Source organism: Mirounga angustirostris, unplaced genomic scaffold (genome assembly GCF_029215605.1).
Source record: "Mirounga angustirostris isolate CCGP_5_RB_7025 unplaced genomic scaffold, mMirAng1.0.hap1 SCAF_5, whole genome shotgun sequence".
Classification (NCBI taxonomy): domain Eukaryota; kingdom Metazoa; phylum Chordata; class Mammalia; order Carnivora; family Phocidae; genus Mirounga; species Mirounga angustirostris.
Window position 1 is genome coordinate 67092249 of NW_026991713.1, and position 24342 is coordinate 67116590.

At 40.6% G+C, this 24342-nt stretch overlaps 1 protein-coding gene and 1 long non-coding RNA gene across 4 annotated transcripts in view; one reads left to right on the top strand and one right to left on the bottom strand.

The window, feature by feature from the left end:
* Positions 1-14452, top strand: part of LOC129045795 (uncharacterized) — a 338247-nt gene extending 323795 nt beyond the window's left edge. The window contains exon 3 of one of the 2 annotated variants that reach the window (XR_010411545.1): positions 14363-14452. This is a non-coding gene — a long non-coding RNA (uncharacterized LOC129045795). The remainder of the gene's footprint in view (positions 1-14362) is intronic. The other variant, XR_010411544.1, reaches the window with a different exon arrangement.
* ANO6 (anoctamin 6) overlaps positions 1-24342 on the bottom strand; it is a 183853-nt gene that overhangs the window by 12061 nt on the left and 147450 nt on the right. For both annotated transcript variants that reach the window (XM_045873584.3, XM_045873585.3), the window contains 7 exons: positions 23442-23584; positions 20949-21026; positions 16511-16736; positions 15289-15458; positions 14986-15083; positions 8666-8796; positions 1858-2063 (listed from right to left, as the gene is read on the bottom strand). In XM_045873584.3, coding sequence (XP_045729540.1) covers positions 1858-2063; positions 8666-8796; positions 14986-15083; positions 15289-15458; positions 16511-16736; positions 20949-21026; positions 23442-23584 — 1052 coding nt within the window. The remainder of the gene's footprint in view (positions 1-1857; positions 2064-8665; positions 8797-14985; positions 15084-15288; positions 15459-16510; positions 16737-20948; positions 21027-23441; positions 23585-24342) is intronic.

The following is a 24342-nucleotide window of genomic DNA, read 5'->3' on the forward strand; positions in this document are numbered from 1 at the left end:
AGGGGATAGTAGGAGAAGGTGCCTCCCACAATCAAACCAGAGTGCTGAGGAATGGGGAGTAGGAGTCCTCTGAATTTTCTGGTTAGCTGGTCAAACAAAAACGCTTTTAGTTTCAAACCTTGTTGCTCAAATGTTCCTAAAGCACAAAAGTCCATGTTCCTGCCTTGCTTGGGGTTATACAGCATATTGAATGTGACAGAGTCACTCTTTTATGATTGTAGAACTTGAAAGGCCTCACTGTCCTATTTCTGCACGTCTTCATTCCGTAGCACAGGGGATGTTGAAGGTGTGGGCTACTTGGGTGAATGGAAAATGATATAAGCTAGCAGTTGTCTTTTGTGTGCAATTTGCAACTTTCTCCAAGAAGTAGGGATAGCATACAATTCAGATAAATTAAGGGTTCTTGGTGTGACAGCTGGGTTCCAGATAATTGGCTTTATTGTGTAGAACTATAACCACGGCTCAGTGACACATTGTAAAATTCTTGTGCCTTTAGTTTAGATACCTGTCAAAGTCTACACAGAGTCACTGAGACTGATGATGGGTGATGAAGATAATAACACAGCAGCAGCTAACACTGCATGAGGACCAGGCTCTGTGCGTTCCATGCATTAACTCCCTGAAGTCCCTGGCTACCCTTTGTGGTATATAATATTCTTAAAATATGCGGTAAGGAACTACTCAATTTACAAATGATAAACTGAAGCTCTGAAGTGTTAAGGCCTGGCCCAAGGTCATGTAGCTTGGAAGCTGCAGCACTGAGAACTGGACCTTGGGTCTGACCGGTCTGCAGTGCCGACCTGGACCAGGAGCCTGACCCACAGGCACTGAATTCTCTTCTGTTTCCACAAGTGCTCATGGAAAAAGGCTGCGGATTAAGGGAAAGTGTGGCTTGACAAAGAAATTAAAACTGGGATGTCATGTTGGGGAATGTGACCTGAGTGTAAAATGGGCAATGAAATAAGGGAGGAAATAGCCCTAGTTGTAAGGATATTTCTAGGGAAGGTGGTCATTCCCCCATTGGGCTGGTATGGAACTTATTCTCCCTGAGAGCTCCTTGTTGGCCTGTGTTTATAAAGCGGGAGAGAGAGGGAGAGAGGGGGAAGGAGGAAGGGGGAGGTAACTGTTCAGATTGGTCCAAAGTCTATACAGGTTGTAAAGGACTATGTTCTGTTCCCTCAAGCTGGGACACATGCAGGGTATGAGGCTGCTTAGCTAATGACCAGCGAGTGGCTAGCAAAGGCCAAGGGGTGGGGTGGAGAAGAGAGATGGAACCCACCCTAAAGCCCCCCTCCTTGAAGAACCTCTGCCCTAGGAGACAAGGAAGGTAACACATGAATGGAACGCAAAGTGCTTATACATACTTCATCATCAAATAGTTAATATTTTAAGTTGATAGTTTGGAATATATGATAAAATATGGTAGAATGATAGTTCTTATTTTAGGGTCCTCCAACTATAAGTGGACAGATTTCTATCTCTGTTACAAAAGCACTACTGGATAACTCCTTTGATACTCCTGTGAGGATTAAGAGAGTTGGTACTTACTGTTATTACTATTACCATGTTTCTGTTGAATAAGAACTTTAGCAAATGAATAATAGTATAATGGTCACTGTTAGCAACTGCTCCCGTAAGAGGTCTTGACTTTGTAAGTCGCGAATAAGAATACAAACCGTTAAGAACATTAAAAAATAACAATCACAGTTATAACAACTGTTTTTATATGACAAATAGTATTGGCATCTCCCTCCCATTAAAAAAAAAAATAGCAAACATCTGATTCTTTAGGTAGCAAAACTAATGCATTTTTGGATTTTTCAATCTAAAATCCCTGTGAAACCTAGGTTTACTCACATTGGTCACCACAGCCAGAATTGCTATTCCTTGCATGATGGGCTGCCATGCTCCGATGTCTTGGGCTTTTTCAGGAACCATGCGTCTATACTGGGTAGTCATTTTCCATGCGTCCACTCTTATTTCCAATATATTGTTCACCAGAGCCAACAGAGGGGCCAGTGGAAAAGAGGCCACAAATAAGGTGACGAACCCAAACTGAATAACTGCCAATGGAATGGACACACATCATGGAGTGGCAGGTGGATGGAAGGACAACATATTTTCCTTTACTCTTATAAAGAAAAAGGCAAACAACAAACTAAATCCCAAAGAGAAAAGACACCCATGGTAATAACAATGTTCAACAGTGAAAGAACCCAAACAGAAGACAAATGTGAAGTCTCTGGAAAGAAGACTAGTTATAGCTGGTTTCTTTCATATGTATACACTTAGTAGGAATAATATATTTAAAATCTTTAATCAGTTATTTGCTGGCAGTAAAGTTGGGACACTTTGTATTATTCATTCTCTGTTGAAAGAATGTTGCAAGATGATTCGTGATTTAGGGCTAAAAAGAACAGGAATATTGTGGAAGCATCTAACAAGTTAAAAAGAAATAAGAAATGGACTTTTGGGAAGGCTATGTTTAGAGAATGTTAGAGGAAATATGCCGGAAACAGGGAAATGAACAAGCTCCCCTGAGTCTGCAAATGCAATGCAGTACATTCATGAAGAGAATTTGAATCACAGATATGTAGGTGATGAAAGTGGCCTAATAAGGCAAAATATACTTCTTTAGGAATTTTTATCTTGAAGTTGTTGCAGTCTATGTGGTCACAGTAAGTAAAATTTCAAGTGATGGCTTAGAAGTTCTTTTTTTCCTCGTCTGTAATTTATACGGTGTCACTACAGACAGGACATCAGAGATTTGGGGCAAGCTGTACCATAGAGGGGGTAAAGGTTAGAAATGAGATGGCCAGAGATCTAAAAGAAACCTTTCAAGTAAACTAGTACAGATATGGAACTAAGGCTGTGAATAAAAGGAAGCTTTACAGCCCCTTTACACCTATAGCTCAGAAAAGGGGCAGGGACCAATCTGGCCAGGAAGGGCAAGACTATGGAGGGGTATGTAGGTAGAAGGAACTGGCATGCGCCTCTGGTCTGAGAGACCAGGGTGTGTTGTAGAAGAAGAAGAGAGAGGGCTGGAAAGATCTGGCAGGTCCACAGGCCAGGCAGGAGCCATCATCTTCGGGGAAGACAGGCAAGGACCAGAGCGGGTGATGTCCTAGATATTGACACCAGAGCTTGGTGCTATGCTGCTGACTGTGTCTATGTACCACCTACCCCTACAGGAACTCCTCTGCCTGCAGCGCCCAGGCAAGAACAGAAACGTGTGGAGGGGGTGCAGTCAACTGTGGTATACTGGCAAGCGCGTAGCCTAATGAAAGGGACTACTCCCAGTTGCCACGTTGGAATGAGGGTCCAGTGTCGCCAGATCTCCTCGTTATTCAAGAGAAGCCAGAAATTAGGACTATCCTGGCAATTAACCGAGTTAAATATCTCAAACAGAAAAGATGCCATTTAAAATAACAATAGAAGCTCAGACTACTTAGGAAAAAATTAGTGAGAAATGTTAACACTGATATGATAACGGACTTAAAAAATAAAAACAAATAATGAAAAATGAATGGATGGTAGGATGTACCATACTCTTAATTGGGTTGACTCAAGCTGGGGGACTTACCAATTTTTTTCTCCAAAATAGAATTTTGAATTCTAAGGCAAATTTAGTTAATAATCCCCAATAGATTTTTTTTTTAAAGCTGAAAAGTGATGCTGAAGTTTTTCAAGAAATCTACACAACTAAACAAGTAAAATAACAAAGAGGGATGCTTGAACTGACAGTACGAGAGACATTCTGAAAAAGGCTAAGATGGGCCAGATCCAAGAGATGCTACTGTATGTTATTACGCAATGGCAACTCAAACAGTTTAGAGCTAGTGCATTCATTGTATGAATTAGAACAGATGCAGATATTCATGGGATTTTACTATATTATAAAAAGGGATACTTCAAATCAGTGGATTCAAGTATTAGAGCAATTAGCACATCACTGGAAAGACCTATGGAGTCCTCACTTCTAACACCAATATAAATTACAGATGGATTAATTTAAAAATAATGCACCAGAAAAACCAACATGGTATCTAATCTGTTTTGATGTTCAAGCGAGAAGAACCTTCTAAACTTCTGAAATGAAGAACAACAAAAAAGACCTATGGATTCCGCAAGGCAAGAAACACACTGTAGAAACACAAATAATCCTTGCCTAAAATGTTTTCATGACCCTGTATTACTCTCTAACACGCTCTGCTTTCTTCTTCACTTTGCAGTCAAGTTTTCGAAGAAGTAGCTAAACTGTTTCTCAACCACTCCTTCCTTTCTCCGAGCCCGACCTCCTGCCTCAGCCCTCACTACACTCACTTTGTGGTGACTGCCTATTCCTAAGCCAGCGTACATTTTCAGTCCTTATTTGCTGGATTACTAGGCTGCTTTTGATACGGCCAAATGTTTCCCTCTCAGTGGAATGCTTTTCCCCCTTGATTTTTTTTTCTTAAAGATTTTATTTGAGAGAGAGAATGAGATAGAGCATGAGAGGGGGGAGAGTCAGAGGGAGAAGCAGACTCCCCGCTGAGCAGGGAACCCGATGTGGGACTCGATCCAGGGACTCCAGGATCATGACCTGAGCCGAAGGCAGTCACCTAACCAACTGAGCCACCCAGGTGCCCCCTCCATCCATTTACCCTTTAAATGTCCCCTTTCCTCGGGGGCCTCATCAATTCTGTGCCTGGCATGCTGCATCACTCCCATGGCCTCACCTGCAGCTCCTCTGAGCTCCTGGTGGATCCAACTTTCTAATGGATATTTCTATGGATAGGTCTCACAGACCTCCTCACACTCAAAAATATCCAATGCCTAACCATTTTCTTGAAACCAGCTCTTCTCCTCATATTCAAGCTCCTGGAAATTATCTCAACAATTCTATTCCTCACCTGCTATACTAGTCCTCTCCTTAACACGTATCATATCTGTCTCCCTGATCTCTATTCCTATGCCTACTGCCTCTATTTAGGTGTGGGGATTACCCAATTGCGTAGGTTACCTGGTGTAACCTCCCAAAATATCCTTTTCCTTCCAAATATCTTCCATTCTGCAGCAGAATGATCTGATCTTTTTCAACATAAACATTATATAATTCTCTTGCTTACAAATGTTCCAGTGGGTAAGGATAAGTTCATTAAGGATAGGTTCTAGGGACTCCTGGGTGGCTCAGTCAGTTAAGCGTCTGCCTTCAGCTCAGGTCATGATCCCAGAGTCCTGGGAACAAGTCCTGCATCGGGCTCCGTGCTCAGCAGGGAGCCTGCTTCTCCCTCTCCCTCTGCCTGCCGTTCCCCCTGCTTATGTGTGTGCATGCTCTCTCTCTCTCTCTGACACATAAATAAAATCTTAAAAAAAATAAGTTCTAGTCCCCTGGCTAAGCACACAAGACCCATTATGACATGGCCCTTGCTTACCTGATATTCCCACCTTTGGATCCTTTGTTCTCACCATACTTTGTTTACTTGCCACTCTTTGAACTGGCCAAGCTGTTACAGGCCCTGATACTTTTAAATGGGTCTACCTCTCTGCATGAAATGTCTATTCCCTTTACCATACTTTAGGTAGACAGCTTCCACCCATCCTTCAAAATCCAGTTCAAATATCAGCTGCTCTAGGAAGTCTGATCTTCATTCACCTTCTTAACAATCTGCCAGGTATTACCACCCCTCCCTTGGCTCTGTGAGGGCAGGCACCCTGTCTTCCTTATGTTGGTATCACCACCAATCGATACAGTATTTGGCATTCCAGGTGCTCCAAAAATGTTTATTGGATGAATGAATGAATGAGTAAAGAGAGAGGAGGCCTGCAAAGATGAGTAAATATCAATGTAGGTGGTGGGCAGAAACAGTAGAGGTGAGGGAGTGGGGGAAGACAGGCCTGAGTCCTGCAGAGTGTAAGGGGTGCTTAGCTGGGGTTAGCACTGGAGAGACAGGAAAGGGGTGGGCATGAGAAGATGCTGAAGAAGTGTTGATATTAATTATAGTAAATTAAATGGAGAAAATAATAGATGAGGGTCATTGTTTTACTAGGTCTTTTTAAAACTTGGAGATGGAGGACAGTGAGGTCAAGTTAGGAAGGGTCGAAGAGGCAGGGACAGAGAAAAACAGGGCCCACTCCATCACTTTACTGCATTTAATTTGTGGCACCTGCCCCCTGGGAAGCCATCACTAAGTTCTCAAGAGACTGGTCATGCTGTGTCATGCTAGAAGCACAAAATGCTATCTTATGGCTTCCAGATTTTAGTCTGACAGGCTCTTTCTCTATAACCTGTGTCTGAATTCTCAGAAGTTAGGAACATTCTGAATTCTCAGAAGTTAGGAACATACACTTGGGGAGACAATTTTGGTTAACACACCAGGGTTACTTTAATAATCTCCAAGGATGGTGGATATAAATAAATAAAGTAGAAATTTCACTCAAAAATAAAACCCCAAAAACATGCCATAAAGAACTTCACTGGGATGGTGGGGGCAATGTTAATGTAAACTCAACTAACAGCGGTATGTGTGTGTTGAAACTCCAAGCTTAGGTCACTTAAATATTATGAGTATGAGGTCCAGACAGTGGTGCTCCAGCTGAGGGCTGAAAGATGCAAAGGTCCTGGTAGCCACCTTGGGGGGAATCAGTCTAGCCAGGAGGACAGGAATGCACACAGCCAGATGCCATCAAGGCAGGAATTAAGCGCTGTTAATGCCTAGAGAAAAGAGCAGCAAATCTGTGTGAAAAGTTGAGGGTTACTGCTGAGGCTTGACAGGTGTTCCTCAGGTAGAGAAGCAGGGAAGGGTGTTTCAGGCAGAGGGGAACAGAGCTGGTGGCTGGGTACGAGGCTCCAGGGTTATATGCCGGAAGATGGTTCCCTTCAGCAGGTAGGAGGCATAATTAAAACGGTAGATGGCGGTGTCATTCATGAATATGGGGGGAAAACCAGAAGGAGGGAGTTGTGGTGATGAGACCATCACTGGAGGCACTCTATATTTATTTTAGAGGAACAAAAATAATTCAAAAGGCACTTGGCAATTCTATCTCCCAAAAAGTAAAATAACAAAAAGTAGATTTCGCTCTGGTGTTGAATACAGATCAGAAACAGATTAATTTTTCTAATTCATTAGGTATTAGATAGTAGGAAAACAATGTAATAATCTAAAAAAATATCTGTAACAGTTGTTATTCCATCCTTTCTTGTAGGAGTTATTTTGTTGGTAATTATTTTAATGAGACTATGAAATTCTAAAAGTCATACCAACTTCTCCCCAAAGCACAACCTTTTCCTATAACTTCTTCTCGCAACACTATTTATTTGACTAGTCAACTACAGAAAAATAACTTTCTCCAAGGTATATTTTTGGTACTAAAATAACAAATGATATTCTGCCCCAGAATGTTGTTATTAATGCTGATAATAGTTCCAATAAGAAATATTTACAGTTATGACTCATTTTGGAATCAGAGGTAATTGTCTTGCAGTCCTTTTGAAAATAAACAGAATAAATAAATAAATATAGCTTCTACATTATGTACTAAAGCTATACCCTTAATCGAACCTGGTCATGAAACATAACAAAAGCAAAAATGAAATTCAAATCAAACTGCAGGCTGCAAAGTGTTGTTGACTGAAGAAGCTACAAGATGAACCTTTCACTCACTGAAGGAAGCAGATGTGTTTCCATGTATAATGTATATTTTTAAAAGCAATTATTTTATATACAGAACGTGGTTTAATGAAACCATCCTCTATCTGCAGACTTGTAAACAGGAACCACAAAGAGGTATCTTTGCAAACACAAAAACTCCTCTGCATAAAAGCAAGGCCTGTCAACCAAAATGTGTGTTTCCTATTCTCCTAAGCTTAAAAAAATTGTAACAGTGCCATGGTTAGCTGAAAGAGCACAGATACAAAACGAGTAAATAGTAAGCCTTCTATTAGATACAAGTGTGTCATGCATAATAGAAAAGACAGTGTTTCCTCTGGAAATGTTTTGAGAGGTGTCCATTTAAAGGCACCCAAGAGCTCAGAACCAAGTCCAACGGAAGAGAAACAGAGCCCAAGCAAATACTGCACAAACGGACAAAGGCATTCAAGAAAGAAGGGACCTGTCCTAAATCTTAATTCCAAACCAGCAAAATGTGAGTTCTAAATTCAAGCCAGTGATTAGCCATGAGGTCACTCAAGCAACCATGCAAAAATGATGGGCCAGGAGAAAGAGATACACTGTCAAAAGCAGGTGGGAGGTGTGAAAGGGGAAGCCTGTGACCTTTCCTGCCTCGAAACAGCATGCTCCTACAGGCTCTCGGTCCAGGCTGGATCAAATGACTCATTCAGAAGTGTATCTGCCAACAGCTGTGCCGGTGTGGATTCCAGCCCAAGCTGAATCACCTCTAATAATAGTTCTGAGTTCATTCTCAGACAGCCTGGGTAGAGTGCACTTAGAATGGTGAGGATGTGCCTCAGTGAATATTCCGTTTCACTGCTGAGTAATAAACCTTTAGCTCTGTACAACAACTGACAAAGATACACACAGTCACCTTATTTGAAAGCCTGATTGTGTCATTTTATCTAGTGGAGAAAAGCACATCTTTCTTCATTTCAATATGCCAGGTAATTATTTGGGATCTAAAACATGTTCCAATATAATTTATGTCACCTAAAACTTCACTAAGGACTTACTCATTTCAAGATATTCATAAAACAATCCCAGTTTGCCCATGAGCTGCAGGTGGTAGTCTTGTTCCCATCGCGGGGTTATTTTTTCTGTTCTGGAAACTGTGCGACATCGTCCAATTAGGTTCTTGACCCAGCTGCCAAAAAGATCAAACTATAAATTAGAACATTATCAAATTATTTTGCAGATATCTCAAACTAAACAATCTTCCCAAGAAATTAATTGCTTGTTTTCATGCTAAATTTCTCTTTATTTCTGCCTCCCTACCCAAATATTTTGAAAAACTATTATTACCAGGTTTTTATTACTTAATACCAGGTTTTGTTAAAATTGTAACTGCTACCGTTTTTTCGCCCAGCTCCTTTTCATATGGCAGTTAGTTTTTAGAAATAGTTTCTCTCATTTGATTAACTTTAGTCTCACCCCCTGCACCCCGCCCCATTGGGCTGCTATTATCCAAAATGGTCTTTCCAGTATGAAATCGCCAGAGAAAATGGAATACAGACAGACATGGTATGTGAGCTGGTGATCATGCCATGGAGAAGAATGAGGCAGAGCAAGGAATGGAGATTGTTTGTGTTTGTGGTAGGGGGAGAAGGGTGGTGGCAGGGAAGGGCTCAGGAGGAGTGACATTTGAATACAAATATGAAGGAGGCAGGAGCGAGAGAGACTACTGAGCCCCAGGGGCAGGAGCACCGCAGGGAGCCTGGTGTGGTCCCGGGCTAGAAGGAAACCACTCTGGTAGTTTTGAGCAGTGGGGAGCCTAAGAGAGACCACTGTGAGGATTTGGGCATTTTTTACTCTGGGGGAAGCAGCGAGCCATTAAAGGTTTCTGAGAGAATGGGGAAATGGGGATATATTTTCATTTTAGATGAAACAGGTCCAAGACCCTATTTTAAGCTGAATAAGTCAAGAACCCGAGTAGTGAAAATGCCCAGCGCTCTGCTCTATCGGACACTGGCCCCACAGAATCGTCTGTTGTCTCTTACATTATTTTCTTTCTCAATGCCTCCCCATAAATGTGCCCCCTCTCCCCCCCCCACAGCCTTTTATGGCAATTTTCCCTGAAAAGAAATTGAAGTTGGCAGTGAAACGAAGTGTGCACCTGTAGGCGAAAGAACCGTTGTCCCCTCAGGCAACAGCTAGCTTGTGGTTTCCTTGTGGAACTCCTCATAAGAGGCACAACAGCAGCAAACAACTTCAAATACAAACATCTGGGCTAAGCTTCGGACGATTCAAGAACATGCTTGTACAGATTTTCAAATTCGGATAATGAGAAGCTTCACCCTCCCGTAAAGACAACTCTCGAGGTTGCAGACGCACACGCTCAGGTGCCGCACACGCACCCCCGGCCGGAGAGATGACGAATTACAAATAGCCTGTCATGCTAAGTGTCCTGCTGGTCTCTGTGGTAACTTTACTGACCACTCCCCAAGGTGCACGACGGGGAGACTGCTCTACAACAGAACATGCCCCTGGCTTCACAATCTTGCCCACTTCTTTCTCTTCTGTGACATTAGGGACACAGCAGGAGGCTGTGGGAAGTGGAGGGGACACGGCCTCAGACACCCCCGAATCCGAATCCACACTTCATTGCTTACACTCTGACTTGCGTCAAATTCAAATAAAGTCAGGTGATAAAGCCTATACTGCCCAGGGTTTCTGTCAGGATTAAATGATTCAGAACAGATAAAGTATTTAGCACATTTTCCAACACATCAAAACCCCCTTCACAGGATTTTCTTTTGACCAATACAGACTAACTGGCTGAGGCTGATGGTGAACACGGCCTCCGTGACTTGGAATCTTGGCTTGGGGACACCCAATGCTGTCTTGATGGGTGGATCTCACTTCAGCACTTAGAATGATCCGGAATGCTTGTTGCTAGTGTTACTTCCTGTGCCCCAACCCAAAGCTCTGTAATCAGTCAAGTCTAAGGCAAGGCTGGAACTTGACGGGGGCCCTGTGACCCAGGGAGCATCATCCATCACCCTTCATGACAACCAAACATGAGACTTCCGGTTTCTACTGTTCTGTTTTGTTGCTCTGCCTCACACTTCCAGCCTCAGCCTCTGGACAGAATCCTCATGGCCCACAGAGGCATTCTTTTACTCTCAGGGCTCCAAATCCATTACAATTTGGACTGAGGATGAAACTTCTGTCCTGGCAACCACTTGCATGACCAGCTCATCTAGCGCTTCCTTCTGGTACTGTCCTGCCTTCCCTCGCCCGTAATAGGTCGTATTAGAAGTCTTTCTGACTAGCTTTCTTTTCTGAGCTACAGACTCTGAGCCTCTTGTTCAGTCTTCCTGAGCTGAACCACTTATCTGCAGTAGGAAATCTTGGGCTGTCATCCATTCATCACTGTCCTCGGTCTCTTGGGTTTTCTAGTGGGTTATGCATCTAGTGCAGAGATACCAATCTTGACTGCACATGAGAATCACCTAGAGAACTTTTTAAAAATTCAGATACCAGATACCCCTGGCCACGGTTGGAAGCTTCCTCCCTCTAGCAGGGGTTACAAAATAGGCTTTTTAGGAACTTACCATGCCTACTCGCAATAACAGAAGAGTACTGTAAAAAGTTACCTTTCCCTAAGTCCTTATTATGTGTAAAGCATGGTATAAAACACTTTATACCTCATTTTCTCTTTGTTTCTTCATTATCATATGTAATCCACATGCTACAGATAATCACCATTTCTATTTAAGGATATTCCACAGTATTCCCACTTGCTAATTTTGAATACAAGCATCCTTCACTATCTGAATCTATTTTACTGTTCCTGAAAGTAAAGGGTCAGTGTGGATAGTGAGGGATAGCTGTATTTAGGGTTCTCTTATTGTATGTCTTTGGTTCATCCTCTAGCTAAATCAGGTCTTGAGAAGGGACATTTTCTCTAATAGTTCGCTTTAAGTAGTGCATACCCATTGTGAAAAATACAGAAAACATATAATGGATTACAATTACAGCCATCCATTATCTAAATACCAAAGAACAATGCTATTGGTACTTTGGATATTCGACTATAATTATGTTCCTTAACATTTTATCATAAAAACCTCCAGAGTGATTGGCTCCATGCAGCAATTGTATTAGCCTTTTGTCAAGCACAGAATAAAATTCCTGGGAATGCCTCAAATATCAAAATACTAAGTGAGGCTGGGATGGACAAAGGGCTCTGAGCTTGTTCTCTGGGTCCAACAAACAATTGTGTTACTTTGCTGATGTTATGTATTTGAAGCCTATGGCTCACTCATTCACTCGACTGGTGCTGGGGAGTGTCTGCTAAATCCTAGGTACTGATTTAGGGGAGGAGGGAAGGAGGAGGGTACAGGAAGTCTGGAGCCCACAAAGAAGGGTGATAGGAAAAAAAAATCGTTATATATATTGGGAGGAAAGACTTTTAAAAGATGGGTTTTTTTTATTTCAAAATTAAAGTTGTTTGGGTTTCTGGCTCCCCCAAAGGGAACTGGGGTCACAGTGCGAGAGGTGCTTCTTCATTCGCTCCAGGAATCGACACTGAGGATCTCAAGTGGGGTGGGGGTGGAAGGCGGCAAGCTTATGGTGACATTCATTTCATTATGTTCCTTCTGACATATTTAAATGGTGTGAAAACAGCTACTGACTTACACGGCTTTTCTCTCCCCTCCTGTGTATTTTTGGGGTGGGGGCAGTTTTGGGAAGCAAGAGTAATTGCTCTTTCACTTTGTGTGGAAACAGTGAGAAGGAAAGTGGCACCTAGCACAATGAAGAGTGATGAGAAGAGCCCGAGTCACTCTCTAAAGTGGCTAAAATTTAGCATTCCCAGTTTTCAGACAAGGGGAAGACAATTCAAAATGTACTGCCCCTAAGTATTTTAGGCCAGGGGTAGAAACAGCTAAACAAAAAGCTTAGCTTACTAAAATTTTGCAACAATGGCCTCACTTGAAGTGCAAGTATAAACAGACCATGGATACTATATACATCCTTTATTTTTAAATATTTCATGTGAACAAGTTTCATTTCATACGAATTTCTCAGTACCAGTTTAAGAAATATACGTTCCCCCCCCACCAACAGCCACTATTTTTTTAAAATCAGAAAATAGCTTACTGACAACCAATTAGTCATCAAAATTTAGTTTAAATAACTAGCCTAGTAGTTAGTTTTTCTGAAGAAAGTAGGCTAGTTAGTTTAATAACTAGCCTAATCTGAGTTAAGCCTTTCCTCTATTTGATATATTTATTTTCATATCCAGTATTTGTGCATGACCTACTTCTACTCATTTGGAAAAATCTGAATATGAACTCAGTGAAGGTAAGGGTTGTTTACTGCCTAGTAAGGCCCCAAAACATTAATTTTACAGCTAAGATCAGAATCCATTTTTTTATGAGGTGGGGAGAGGGGAGGAGAGAGCTGGTGGGGGAGAGGAGTGTCTGTTTAGAGATAGACCCTGATAGTTTACATTGAAGGTGGAAGATAAAGCCTGGTGAAGAAACATGGAAGGGCACATGGAAACCCGGAGGTTTCTGCTCTATAAAGACAGGGGGGAAGAAAAAGAGGTTAAATAGTCCACAGAAAGAATGAACAGGAACCTGATAACAGGGAAGAGAGAGGAGAAGTTAGGGGAAGGAGGAGAAAGAAAGAGAGAGGGGAAGACAGGCAGCAGAGTCTGGACCCTACAAAGAAGGGTGATAGGAAAAAAAAAAAATCCAGTTATATATAGTGGGAGGAAAGACTTTTAAAAGATGGGGGTTTTTCATTTCAAAATTAAAGTTGTTTGGGTTTCGGGCTCCATGTCCCAAATGTCAGTAAAGGCTGCTTGTGTGAGTGGTTTTGGAGGACACTGAGGAGAGGGGCCACAACTGGCATTTGGGTTGGCATAAGCAGAAAGTATAGATGTGGGAGGCAAGACAGAAGAGACGTCAAAAGTTTTGTGAGAACAGAAACTCAGAACCAGAAATTATCTTGACAAGGTATGTGGGGTAGTCAGAAAAATGGTCCCCCAACAGATATCCACGTCCCACTCCCCAGAACATATGAATATGTTACGTTACATGGTAAGGCAGAATTAAGATTGCAAATCAGCTGACATTAAGATAGATTTTCCTGGATCATCCAGGTGGGCCCAATGTAGTCACCAGGATCAATCAAAGGGGGAGGGAGAAGAAGGGAGAGAGCTAGGGGGATGGGCCTACAGAAGTCAGACACACAGAGCCACACCGCTGGCTTTGAGATGAGAAAAGAAGCCATAAACCAAGGAATGTGGACAGCTCCTAGAAGCTAGAAAAGGCAAAGAAACAGATTCATCTTAGAGGCTTCTGAAAGGGATATGGCCCCTGCCAACACCTTGACTTTAGCCCACTGAAACCTGTGTCAGACTTGTGACTTCTAGAACTGTAAGATATTGAATCTGTGTTGTTTTGTGGTTTTTTTTTTTTTTCCATTGTCTTCCCATTACCATTAGGTTGGTGGTAATCTGTTCGGCAGCAATAAAAAAGGAATATAATAAGCCCCCTGAAAATGTGCAGAAATTGAGATAGCACTGGACTATTCACTTTGATATAGGATAGGGCTTAAGTGAAGATTTAAAAGGACAGTGTGACCTTGGCTAACATGTGATGCTCTCATTTCTTAGGGAAAGAACAGGAAGTCAAAACATTTGTCGTTATTATTTTAGATGATTATCTCTTAAAACATTATGTAATCTTGTGCCTTAGGACCACAAGAGAACTCCTGTTGAAAGCACATGGATTTGGAGTCCTGGGATCTTGGATTTGAATCCCACAGTAGCCTCTTATGGATAGTGAGAACATGGGTAAGTCATTTAACCACTTTAAGCCACAGAATCTTCATTTGTATAAGGGAGATAAAAATAAGGACTGTCTGAAAGATTAAATGAGAGAGATCTATCAAGCACTTAATACAGTGACTGGCACATACTAGGAACTCAACAAATTACTACTGTTGATTTTTAAAGCATACTATAAGGGAGGAGAAAGTCATGAGAAGTTGGAGAAATACTTAGTTCACAGCCCCAACAAAGGTCATCTCTCCAAGAACTAGAATCAGTTTGCTACCAACAATGGGCTAACAGGCATAAACTGTAGCAGATGGGGATTTAAGTTAAATATAAAATTTTTTTCTTTGTAACATAATTATTAAACACTGGATATATTTACACCTTTGGTTGGACCATCTTGTCTGGAGACCTTTAATGAATAGAGTTTACTCTATTTTAGAGGGGGGCATGCAGCTGTGTGAACACACAGGCAAATGATTTGGATGGGTGGGCTGTTCTCTCCCCAGTCATAGCCCCAAGATCACACAACTTCATACTCACGGAAGTAACACCTCTTGTATGTTATTCCAGATTGCTTTGCCTCCCATGATTATCGTCAGCTGTGTTGTCAGTTCAAGGAGACAGCCACCTGGGTCACACTGGAATATTACAAAGAAAATCCCATTTAAATTCTAGATGGGTCTAACATGAAATTGAGTCATTAATTTTACTTTTTGCTGATATTTATTCTGTTGAGGTGAAGAGAATCTCAAGAATATACAGTGAAGAAACTCTTCATTGGGCACCCGGGAGAAAACATGAAGCAGCTTAAATTGTCAAGAGAACCCAATTCTAAGTTCATACCTCTTCATTTCTGTATTTTCCCAGCCAATAGACTGGGTCTCCCGGATAACCTACAAATTTGCCCTTAAAGAATGCGATGTAGAAGCATGAAGAATAGTAGTTGACAAACTGGAATAAGAACATCTTCATGGTCAGGCTGTTCTCATAATCAGTCTGGGTCCTTGGGAGTTCTGTAGTTAAATAAAGGTAAGATTTTAAAATTGTGAACAGCTTTGAGACCCTAATCAAAGACACTGATACATGAGTTAACATGTTTTTAAAAAAATACAATTCACACTGTTGCCGTTTAAGCTGTTTTGAATTCCTTAATATAGCTACTGTGTTAATTCCAAGTTTACACATTGTTATGAGTCCTCCTTCCCCCTTCCGCCAAGAATACAATATCCCATATGGCAAAAATATTCAAGGATTCCTTAAAATTTACAAGCCCAGTGTTATCAAATGGACAAGGCTGTGCTCTCTCAGGTCTAAGTGGACAAAAAAATTATTTTTGAACAGCCTGCTAAATGATACTCTCTTGTCTTCCTGAATTGCAACAAGGTAGGACTGTTGAAACAAACAAAACAAGGGAGAACTAGTTATAAGCATTTGGAGAAGACAAAACAGGTCATCCTTCTAGTTTAGAATTTAAATCAGTCTGATCATTTTCAGAAGATGACCGCTGAGCAGACCATTCGGACAATGACCCAGGCATATGCAGCATGTGGGGAGTGCTTAACTCTGACCACTAAGCAGCTGCCTGGGATACAAGCCAGGGAGAGAGAAACATTTATTACAAAAGCGGGAGCTGATGAGAACAGAGCTATATTAATATGAACAGCATGGGGGGAAGCCACGCGACAGTGTGATTACTTGTCCTCTCAGCAAAAGAGGAGCATATTTGCCACTGGAACCATGACCCTATTCCACTTATTTGCAATAAAGAGACTATTTACTTTCAACAATAGGGTACGTGATCTAACGTAATTGAAAATATTATTCAGCGCTGATCTGTTTACACAGAGCTTGGACATTATAATGATTGTCTTTGCTTTGTCCCTTTTGCTAATGCAAAGCTGTAGATAATTCATGTCCCACACAGGTTCGATAAAATATGTTTACACTTGAAATTTTCTAAAATTTGTAACATACTGAAATTGAAATGCCTAAGAGACACAGACTCTCTTTTTCACCAGGTTCTAAAAATGTCTTACAAATGACCTAAGCTATAATAGGACCTTACCAAAATTTGTTATCATGATGGCTACTTTTTCATATATGATGTTCAGAATCATGATGATGACAAAGCTGATGAGGGAAGCTGTGATAGACGTGGCTGTCTGTGGAGTCAGGTACTTCTGGATTGAGTCTGTCCCATTTAAGGTCTCGGGAAGTTTGGTAGAAAACACAATGAACACTGAGAGCCTGTAGACAATGATCCCGATAACGGAAGCAATGATCAATAGGATCTGGAAGCACAATAAACACAGCAATATGAGCTTCACGAGTAGTATTTTTACATTTTAAAATGCACCCCTCTGTGTGAATGGACAAGGTGCATGTGTGAAGTGACAGGACTCACACAACTGCCATGAGACAGGTGGAAATTGGTCATGTTAAATTTCAAAAAGGGAAAGGAATGATGGAGGTCAGAAGAGAGTGTATCCACTGAGGGAAAATGTTAGCAATGGGAGAAACTGCATAGGGAGGGAAGAGTACATGGGAAGCCTGTACTTTCTGTGCAGTTTGGCTGCAAACCCTAACCTGCTCTAAAAAAGATTAAAAAAAAAAAAAAAAGAATGTATCTTCAGATGAGGAAAAAGCAGAATAGCAGAACTCGTGAAAACATCTTTCCTACAATTACGGCATTCTGTAGGGTATGCATTAAAGTTTTTGCTTAGTTATCATCCATTAAGGGGACATATTTCCTTCCAACAGAGAACCTAGCACTGGTTCAAGGGTCAGTAGAACCAGTAAGTGCTAGCTTCTATCTTAGTCACCTGCACAAGGTGAGATTCTGAACAGGACCAGGGAGGCTGCAGACGTGCCCGGAGGGAATTTGGAGAGGACAGCAGTTATCGGCTGATGAAAGCTTCACACACTTCTCACCCTTAGATCTTAAGATCACCCTTAGATCTTAAGATCTGAAACGGGCAGTGATTCATACCTGCATGTGCACAAGATTCATTTCACTAATCTGTTGTATTTTTGCCGGCACAGACCCCATGTCAGTAGGGGAGGGTGGCGGAGGGCGGGGGGGGCGCATCTGAAGCCCAGTTTGTACGTAGGTGGTAGGATGTCACTTCCTCGTTAGGCAGGTTTTCTCCCGCCCCTGAGTAATGCACACCGAAGGGTACCCTTTTTAAACTGTTTTCCCTACATCTACTTTCTTGGACTTACTCCAAAGCATGCAGTCAATATGCCCGACTGCTTGTGATGACTGCTACCAGAGAGAAAAGCTACCGAGAATGTGTATTTCAGGGCCAAGCAAATCATGTCGTGTTGTTTACAGCAACAGAGGGAGGCTGGTTTCCACCTGTGGGGAGATTTCAGGTGGGGCCCCGGAGCCAGGTTCCTGCATTGGAAGCCCAGCTCTGCCTCAAGCTGTAGGACCTTGTGCAAATTATTTAACCTTTGGGGCTTCAATTTCTTTGCCCATATAGCGAGGGATCCTATTGGGAAATAACTTACAGGCTTGTTGGGAGGATTTAATGAGTTACTCCAGGTAAAAACACTTAGAACATTAAGCCCAGGCACATGAAAAGTACTATATAAATGGTAGCTGTGAATATGGTGACTGAAGTGTTAACAAGATGCTTTTCTTACTTTTAAAAAGCCATCAGTGTGTAGAGAAGGCATGATATTTCCTCTTCTAATTTCCCTCATTATCTCCTTCCCTTCACAGTTAGGGCTTAATACTTGTGAAAGGAATGACATGTTTGTGTGCGTGAGTACATGTGAAAATTAGCCCAGGCAGAGAAAAATGTATTCAAGAAGGTATGTCCAGCCTTCCTCTCTGAGCACAACAAACATAGGCCATTTAAATCATACATATTTTTTTAAAAATCTCCATAATAATTTTTTAAATTACTAAGTAATTATAATAGTTGAGATTCTTTAAATGCTTACTCTTCACCTCAGCACACACATATTTTTAAAATCCTCAACCTCAGCCCTATGAGATAGGTAGTATAGTATCTTTTACAGCAGAAAAAAGAGCCACAGAGATTAAGACTCGGACCCAAATTAAGCAACTAGTAACTGAAAGAACTGAGGTACGTGGAGACTTCAGAGTCTACATGGCACTGTCTCCTCCATGGGTCAGGAAATGATTTCTAACTCATTTCAGAGCTTTTTTACAAACTTAATATGTTTCCATACTTCTTCAGGGCACTTGATAGGGTCAGTATTTCTTCCCGGGAAGAAGATTTTCATTCTCAACTTCCTTATGAATCTTTTCTGATTATAACTTTAACATATGATCATAGAACATTTGAAATTACTCCATAGTGGACACTGGTTACTTTTGCTGCCTTGGATCTGTTCCCAGTCTTAGAAGAAGACCCAGATTTTGCTTTGGGGGAATAACCTCTCCTTCATTTTCAGTCCTATGGTTTGAGCTGGACTGTCCCCCTGTTCCCCCAGCTTTACAGGTATATCCTGATTGGTTTGAGACAAACAGGTATCTCATCCTCTCGGCCTCAGCAACTGATTCAAGGACTGACAAATAATTTACTAAGAGCCAGTGGGATGTGAGGAGAGATCTGCTAGTATCTATGGGAAAGAGAAGCTTGCTCTGTCAATAGAGGAAGCTGCTAACAGAAACCTCTCTTGGCTTGCATGTGATGTGAGATCTGGAATCCTGCAGCCATTTTGAGACAAGGTAGTGCCTACAACGACCAAGCCAGGAGACCACTGGACACAGAATGAAGGCAGAACAAAACACACAGACCATGGTGTCATCTGGGCTGCAGTTATCTATCCTTCATGGAAGCCATACCTCAGACCTGGGATTTTTAGTTACAGGAACCAATAAATGCTACCCACCCTCACTTTGTTGTTGTTGTTTAAACCAACTGGAGATTTTCCAGCACCTACAACTAAACGACTCCTAACTAATAAAAATAAAGAATAAAAAATAAAGAGAAAAATCTATGTACTATCTATATGTAGGCATAATTCCTTCAGAATTATGCACTGTTTGCATATTAAAGATGATGTTACATATTTTATCCTTTCCTTAAGCCTATCATAACCATAACATTTTTACATGTCATAAAATATTTTCATGAACATACTTTCTTATTGCTATACCATATTCTACTGTATGAAGGATTAGAAGTAGGATATTTTGGCTGAGATATTTTTATATATAATAATGCATACAAATAAATAACAGAAATAAATGTATATATTTGTAATAAATATATGACTAAATCTTTACTGACTTTTCTTACCATTTTGAAATACTTCCTTATTAAAGGTTTTTAAAAGCTGAATTAGTAGATTAAAGCACATGAATATTTGTGACTCATGAAACTTACTACCAAACTGCTTTCTAAGAAGTCCAGGGCAGCTTAAAATTCTCAAAGCCTAGGTAGGAGAGTAGCTGATCACTGCACTTCATCCTCACAAACACTAAGCCTTCTCACTTGAGAGGTGAAACATTGTATCTCATTTAAATGGGCGCTGATTTAATTAGTATTGAGCTCTGACATTTACCAGGGTATTTTTTCTTTTGTGAAAGGGTGTTCCTGTTCTCTGCCTCCTTAGCTCTTGAGATCTTCGGTGTTACCTTACAAGTGATCTGGACTTCTTATGTATTGAAGGTATTAACCCTTTGCCCTTGTTGTTAACAAAAATATCTTGTTTTGTTTAAGCTTAGAATGCTACTGATGTGTAGAAATCTTTAAAGATTTTCCTCTGAAACTTCTTCCACTGCTGTTATGTTTAGAAAGTTTTTTTTTTAATCTAGAGATTGCATATTCATCAATATTTATTTCTGGTTTGTGGTGTTACCTTTTGAATATTTCTGGAATTATAATATGTATTCAAAGTATGGTTTTAATTTTTATTTTTTTCCCAAAGAGCTAACAAGTGTTCCACTGCCATTTATTAAATAATCCCACTGAGTTATAATGCCTCCCTTCTCATATATTAAATTATTATTGATATGAGGGCCCATATCTGGGCTTTACATCCTCTTTTCTAATTTGGCTATTCTTGAGCCAATAAAACTCTCAATATATTACTAATTATTATATTACTAACATGACTTTATTAATAATAAAACCCAAAATTAATTTTATAAGTCCTATTTTAGAAATATTATCTTTTTATCTACAATCATTTCAGTCTTCTTTTATATCTTTCAGTAGTTTTTATGTTTTCTTTGATAGTTCCTATTATTTTTTAAGGCTATTCCTAGACATTGTATTTTAGTTGCCTCCCATTTGGTTTCTTCACCAGAAACTGTAAAATCCAGACCCACTCATCTAATTTAAACAGATGAGGTGAAAGGAACTGGAAGAGCCACCGCGAGTGGATAGATACTGAGAGCCGCTCCATGTGGTGGTCGAGAGGTTCTCTGGAAACAATTCTATGAGACACAGAGTTTCCAGCTTGCCTTGAGTTTCCTGGATACTTACAATTAGATATTAAAAAGTCTGTGACAGACTTACCCAGAATAAGACAGCACTTGCACAGAGGGTTATACGGACACATTTTCCCCAGGTAGTGAAGGGTACACGCTCTTGTTCCTTTAAAAAAAAAAAAAAAAAAGTTTGGTCAATCAAAGGAGTACTCTGGTGAAATGATTTTTTTTCTCCTGATTGGTCTCTAAATCCTAGGCTTAATTTTTTTAAAAATTAGTTTTCAAACATAGCCCCCTTCCTCATAACTGAATTTTTTTTTTTTTTTTTTGGTTAATTTCAAACATACGCACAACAAGGCATCTGCAGTGCTCATTTTAACGTCTTCTGAAAATGCAAGCATGAATAATGAACTGTTTATCTGCCATGACCTTAGCTCAGGAGCCTGGGTATCTGACAATGCTAAGCTGTAGAGCCACATTCCTGAGCTTGTCTGAGATGTTAGACATGGCAGCAAGGACGGCGTAGAGCCCATAGAGGACAGGAAGTTCCACGGGTGTCTGCAAATACTAGGTATCCACTATGTGTTTCTTGGTTGAGCTTTATATATTAATTTGGTATAGCTATGAATTTTTAGAGTTTCCATGGCCTATAAGAATATAAGTTTTGGGGCGCCTGGGTGGCTCAGTTGTTAAGCATCTGCCTTCGGCTCAGGTCATGATCCCAGGGTCTCGGGATCGAGCCCCGCATCGGGCTCTCTGCTCCGCGGGAAACCTGCTTCTCCCTCTCCCACTCCCTGCTTGTGTTCCCTCTCTCGCTGTGTCTCTCTCTGTCAAAATAAATAAATAAAATCTTTAAATTAAAAAAAAAGAATATATTTAAGTTTTAAGAGAAGAGATCAATACTTCTCAAGATTTACCTGGATTATACAAGCAACTATAGCATAGTAATAGTTATAAACACTTACACATTTATTCTATGCCAGGTACTATTCTAAGCAGGTTCTACACATTAACTCAATTAACCCTTTACACAACCGTGTGAGGAAGCAACTCTATTATTCCCATTTTTATAGTTGAGGAAACGATGGCATACTGAAGTTAAATCATTTGTCGAAGATTATTCAGCTATTAAGTTGCTGTGTTTGGATTTGCAGGCAGTCTCATTCCCACACTTCATTACCACACTCGAGGCTCTCTAAACCAATGGAGGATGCATTAGCAACAAAAGGAAAATGACCCTTCATCTTCAATTTTTTAACAAGCAGTGTTTCAAAGGAAATTTAACTTATTGGCAATTTTAAGTTACTAAATTGTCTTTTCTTCAGTACTTTTTCTATGTTGCCAATATTATAAGCTTTTTTTTTCAGTATTTAAAAGTTGTTTTCAACATCTAATTTTATCTAAGTTTCTGCTTTCATTTCTGGATGTATAGTCTTTCAACAATACATGGTTTGACTTCATCATCTCCCATAGTAAACAGTGAGAGCGATTCATAATGGGAATTATTTGAAGCTTGTCACATTGTAAAAGACAAATGTCACCTCCTGTTGATAACTGAACCTCATTTTTTTCCATTTATAAAATGAGGAGGCTGAACTGCTCCCCCCAGTTCCTTTTAGTGTTGGCATTCTATAAATCTGTGATTCAATTTATACAATCTATACTTTGGGACATTTTTCCGATGCTCTGGGTAAAAGCATTTTCTTTCCAAGAATTATTCGTATTCAGAATTGACTGTCCTTATGCTGATGACTGCAAGTACAATCAGCTCTAGATTTTCTGTGTTGATGGAAAAGAGCAATAATGCAGATGATTCAAAAATTATCTTTCACTGGCTTTGGAATATATATACATAAGAGAGAGAGAGAGAAATAGTTTTATTTTTTTATTTTTGTAGCAGCAGTAGCAGAAGCAAATTTACCTTTCCAATTATATAAAATGCCTCGCACAGCCCTAAACATAGTTGAATTTCAACGAATGTTTCCCTTCTTCCTCTATCCTTTCTCCAACTTTTGGATAACAGCTGCACAATCTTGTGTGCATCCCAACCAGAAGGTGGGGCAGTCACCGAGGCTTAAAGCAACACAAAGGGCAGCTCCTCTAGGATGAAAAAGGGGTTGTAATAATGTGAAGCATGTGAAAATTTGAGGATCAACTATAAAATCCAATGTGTCCTTCTTATACAACTATGTCATAGAGTCTAATTTTTCTATTTTGCATTTTTTATCAATACGAAAGAAAGGACACAGACCAATGCATCTTTTCTTCTACATTTTATGTTGGAGTCTAATTTTTTTCCCGATTTTACTTTATTATGAAAGAAGGTGTCACATTTATCTCCTATGTCCACCGTTCTAAGCAATACTTCTTCACCTTGGCTGCATATTAGAATCACCAGAGAAGCTTTACAAAATCCCTGTGCCCAGGATATACGCCAGGCCACGAAGTACCACCAGAGTATATAGTGATGGGACCCGGGCATCAAGACTTCCCAAGGTCCCCAGGTGATTACAATGTGCCACCAGGGTTGAGAACCACTGTATAAACAGACTAAATTGCATCTACATAACATTCGCTTTACCTGAGTAATCTCATTGATCACCACGTGGGTACACTGTGCCTCATATTCTGGCCGGGGTTGCTCTTCCTGCTGTAACTCAACAGTGTCCCATTCGTACTCAAGTTCTGCCTGGCGCCGCTTCCAAAACTCCAAAAACAAGGTGACTAACAGAGAACAGAAGCATGTAGCTCATCAGTGATGACTGATGTTTCAGAAATCTGTACCAAGTTATTAATTGTTCTAATTACCCAAAACACTTTTATACAGTCAGTAAAGTCTAACATACAGGATGATACTAATGTTTAAAAGAGAGAATTTAACTTTTTTTTAAAGATTTTATTTATTTATTTTGACAGAGAGATAGAAAGAGAGCACAAGTAGGCAGAGAGGCAGGCAGAGGGAGAGGGAGAAGCAGGCTCCCCGCGGAGCAGGGAGCCCGACGTGGGGCTCTCTCCCAAGACCCTGGGATCATGGCCTGAGCTGAAGGCAGACGCTCAACCGACTGAGCCACCCAGGTGCCCTGAGAGAAGTTAATTTTTTTAAAGATGACGTTGATAATTTATTCAACTTGTGAAAACAGACTACAGCCATGGGAAAGGTAATAACATGATGGGCAGAAGGCATGTGTGTGTGTCTAATGCTAAGGCGTCTTTATTGACCAGTAGTCACGCATATAATAATCGTCGGAACCAGGATTTGACCTTGATTCCAGCATCCAGCTTATTTCTACTCTGACTCATCACTCCTGGAAAATTAGTAAATGCAAACTAAGAAAGACAGATAACTACCACAATTCAAAAACAGTTTATGGTCCATCCATCTTTCAGCCTTTATTCCAACTTCCCAACTAAAAGACTAGGTTGAAAAAAAAAAAAAAAACATTTTTTTTTTTCAGACTCTCTTGCAGCTCGGGTTCCCGGTG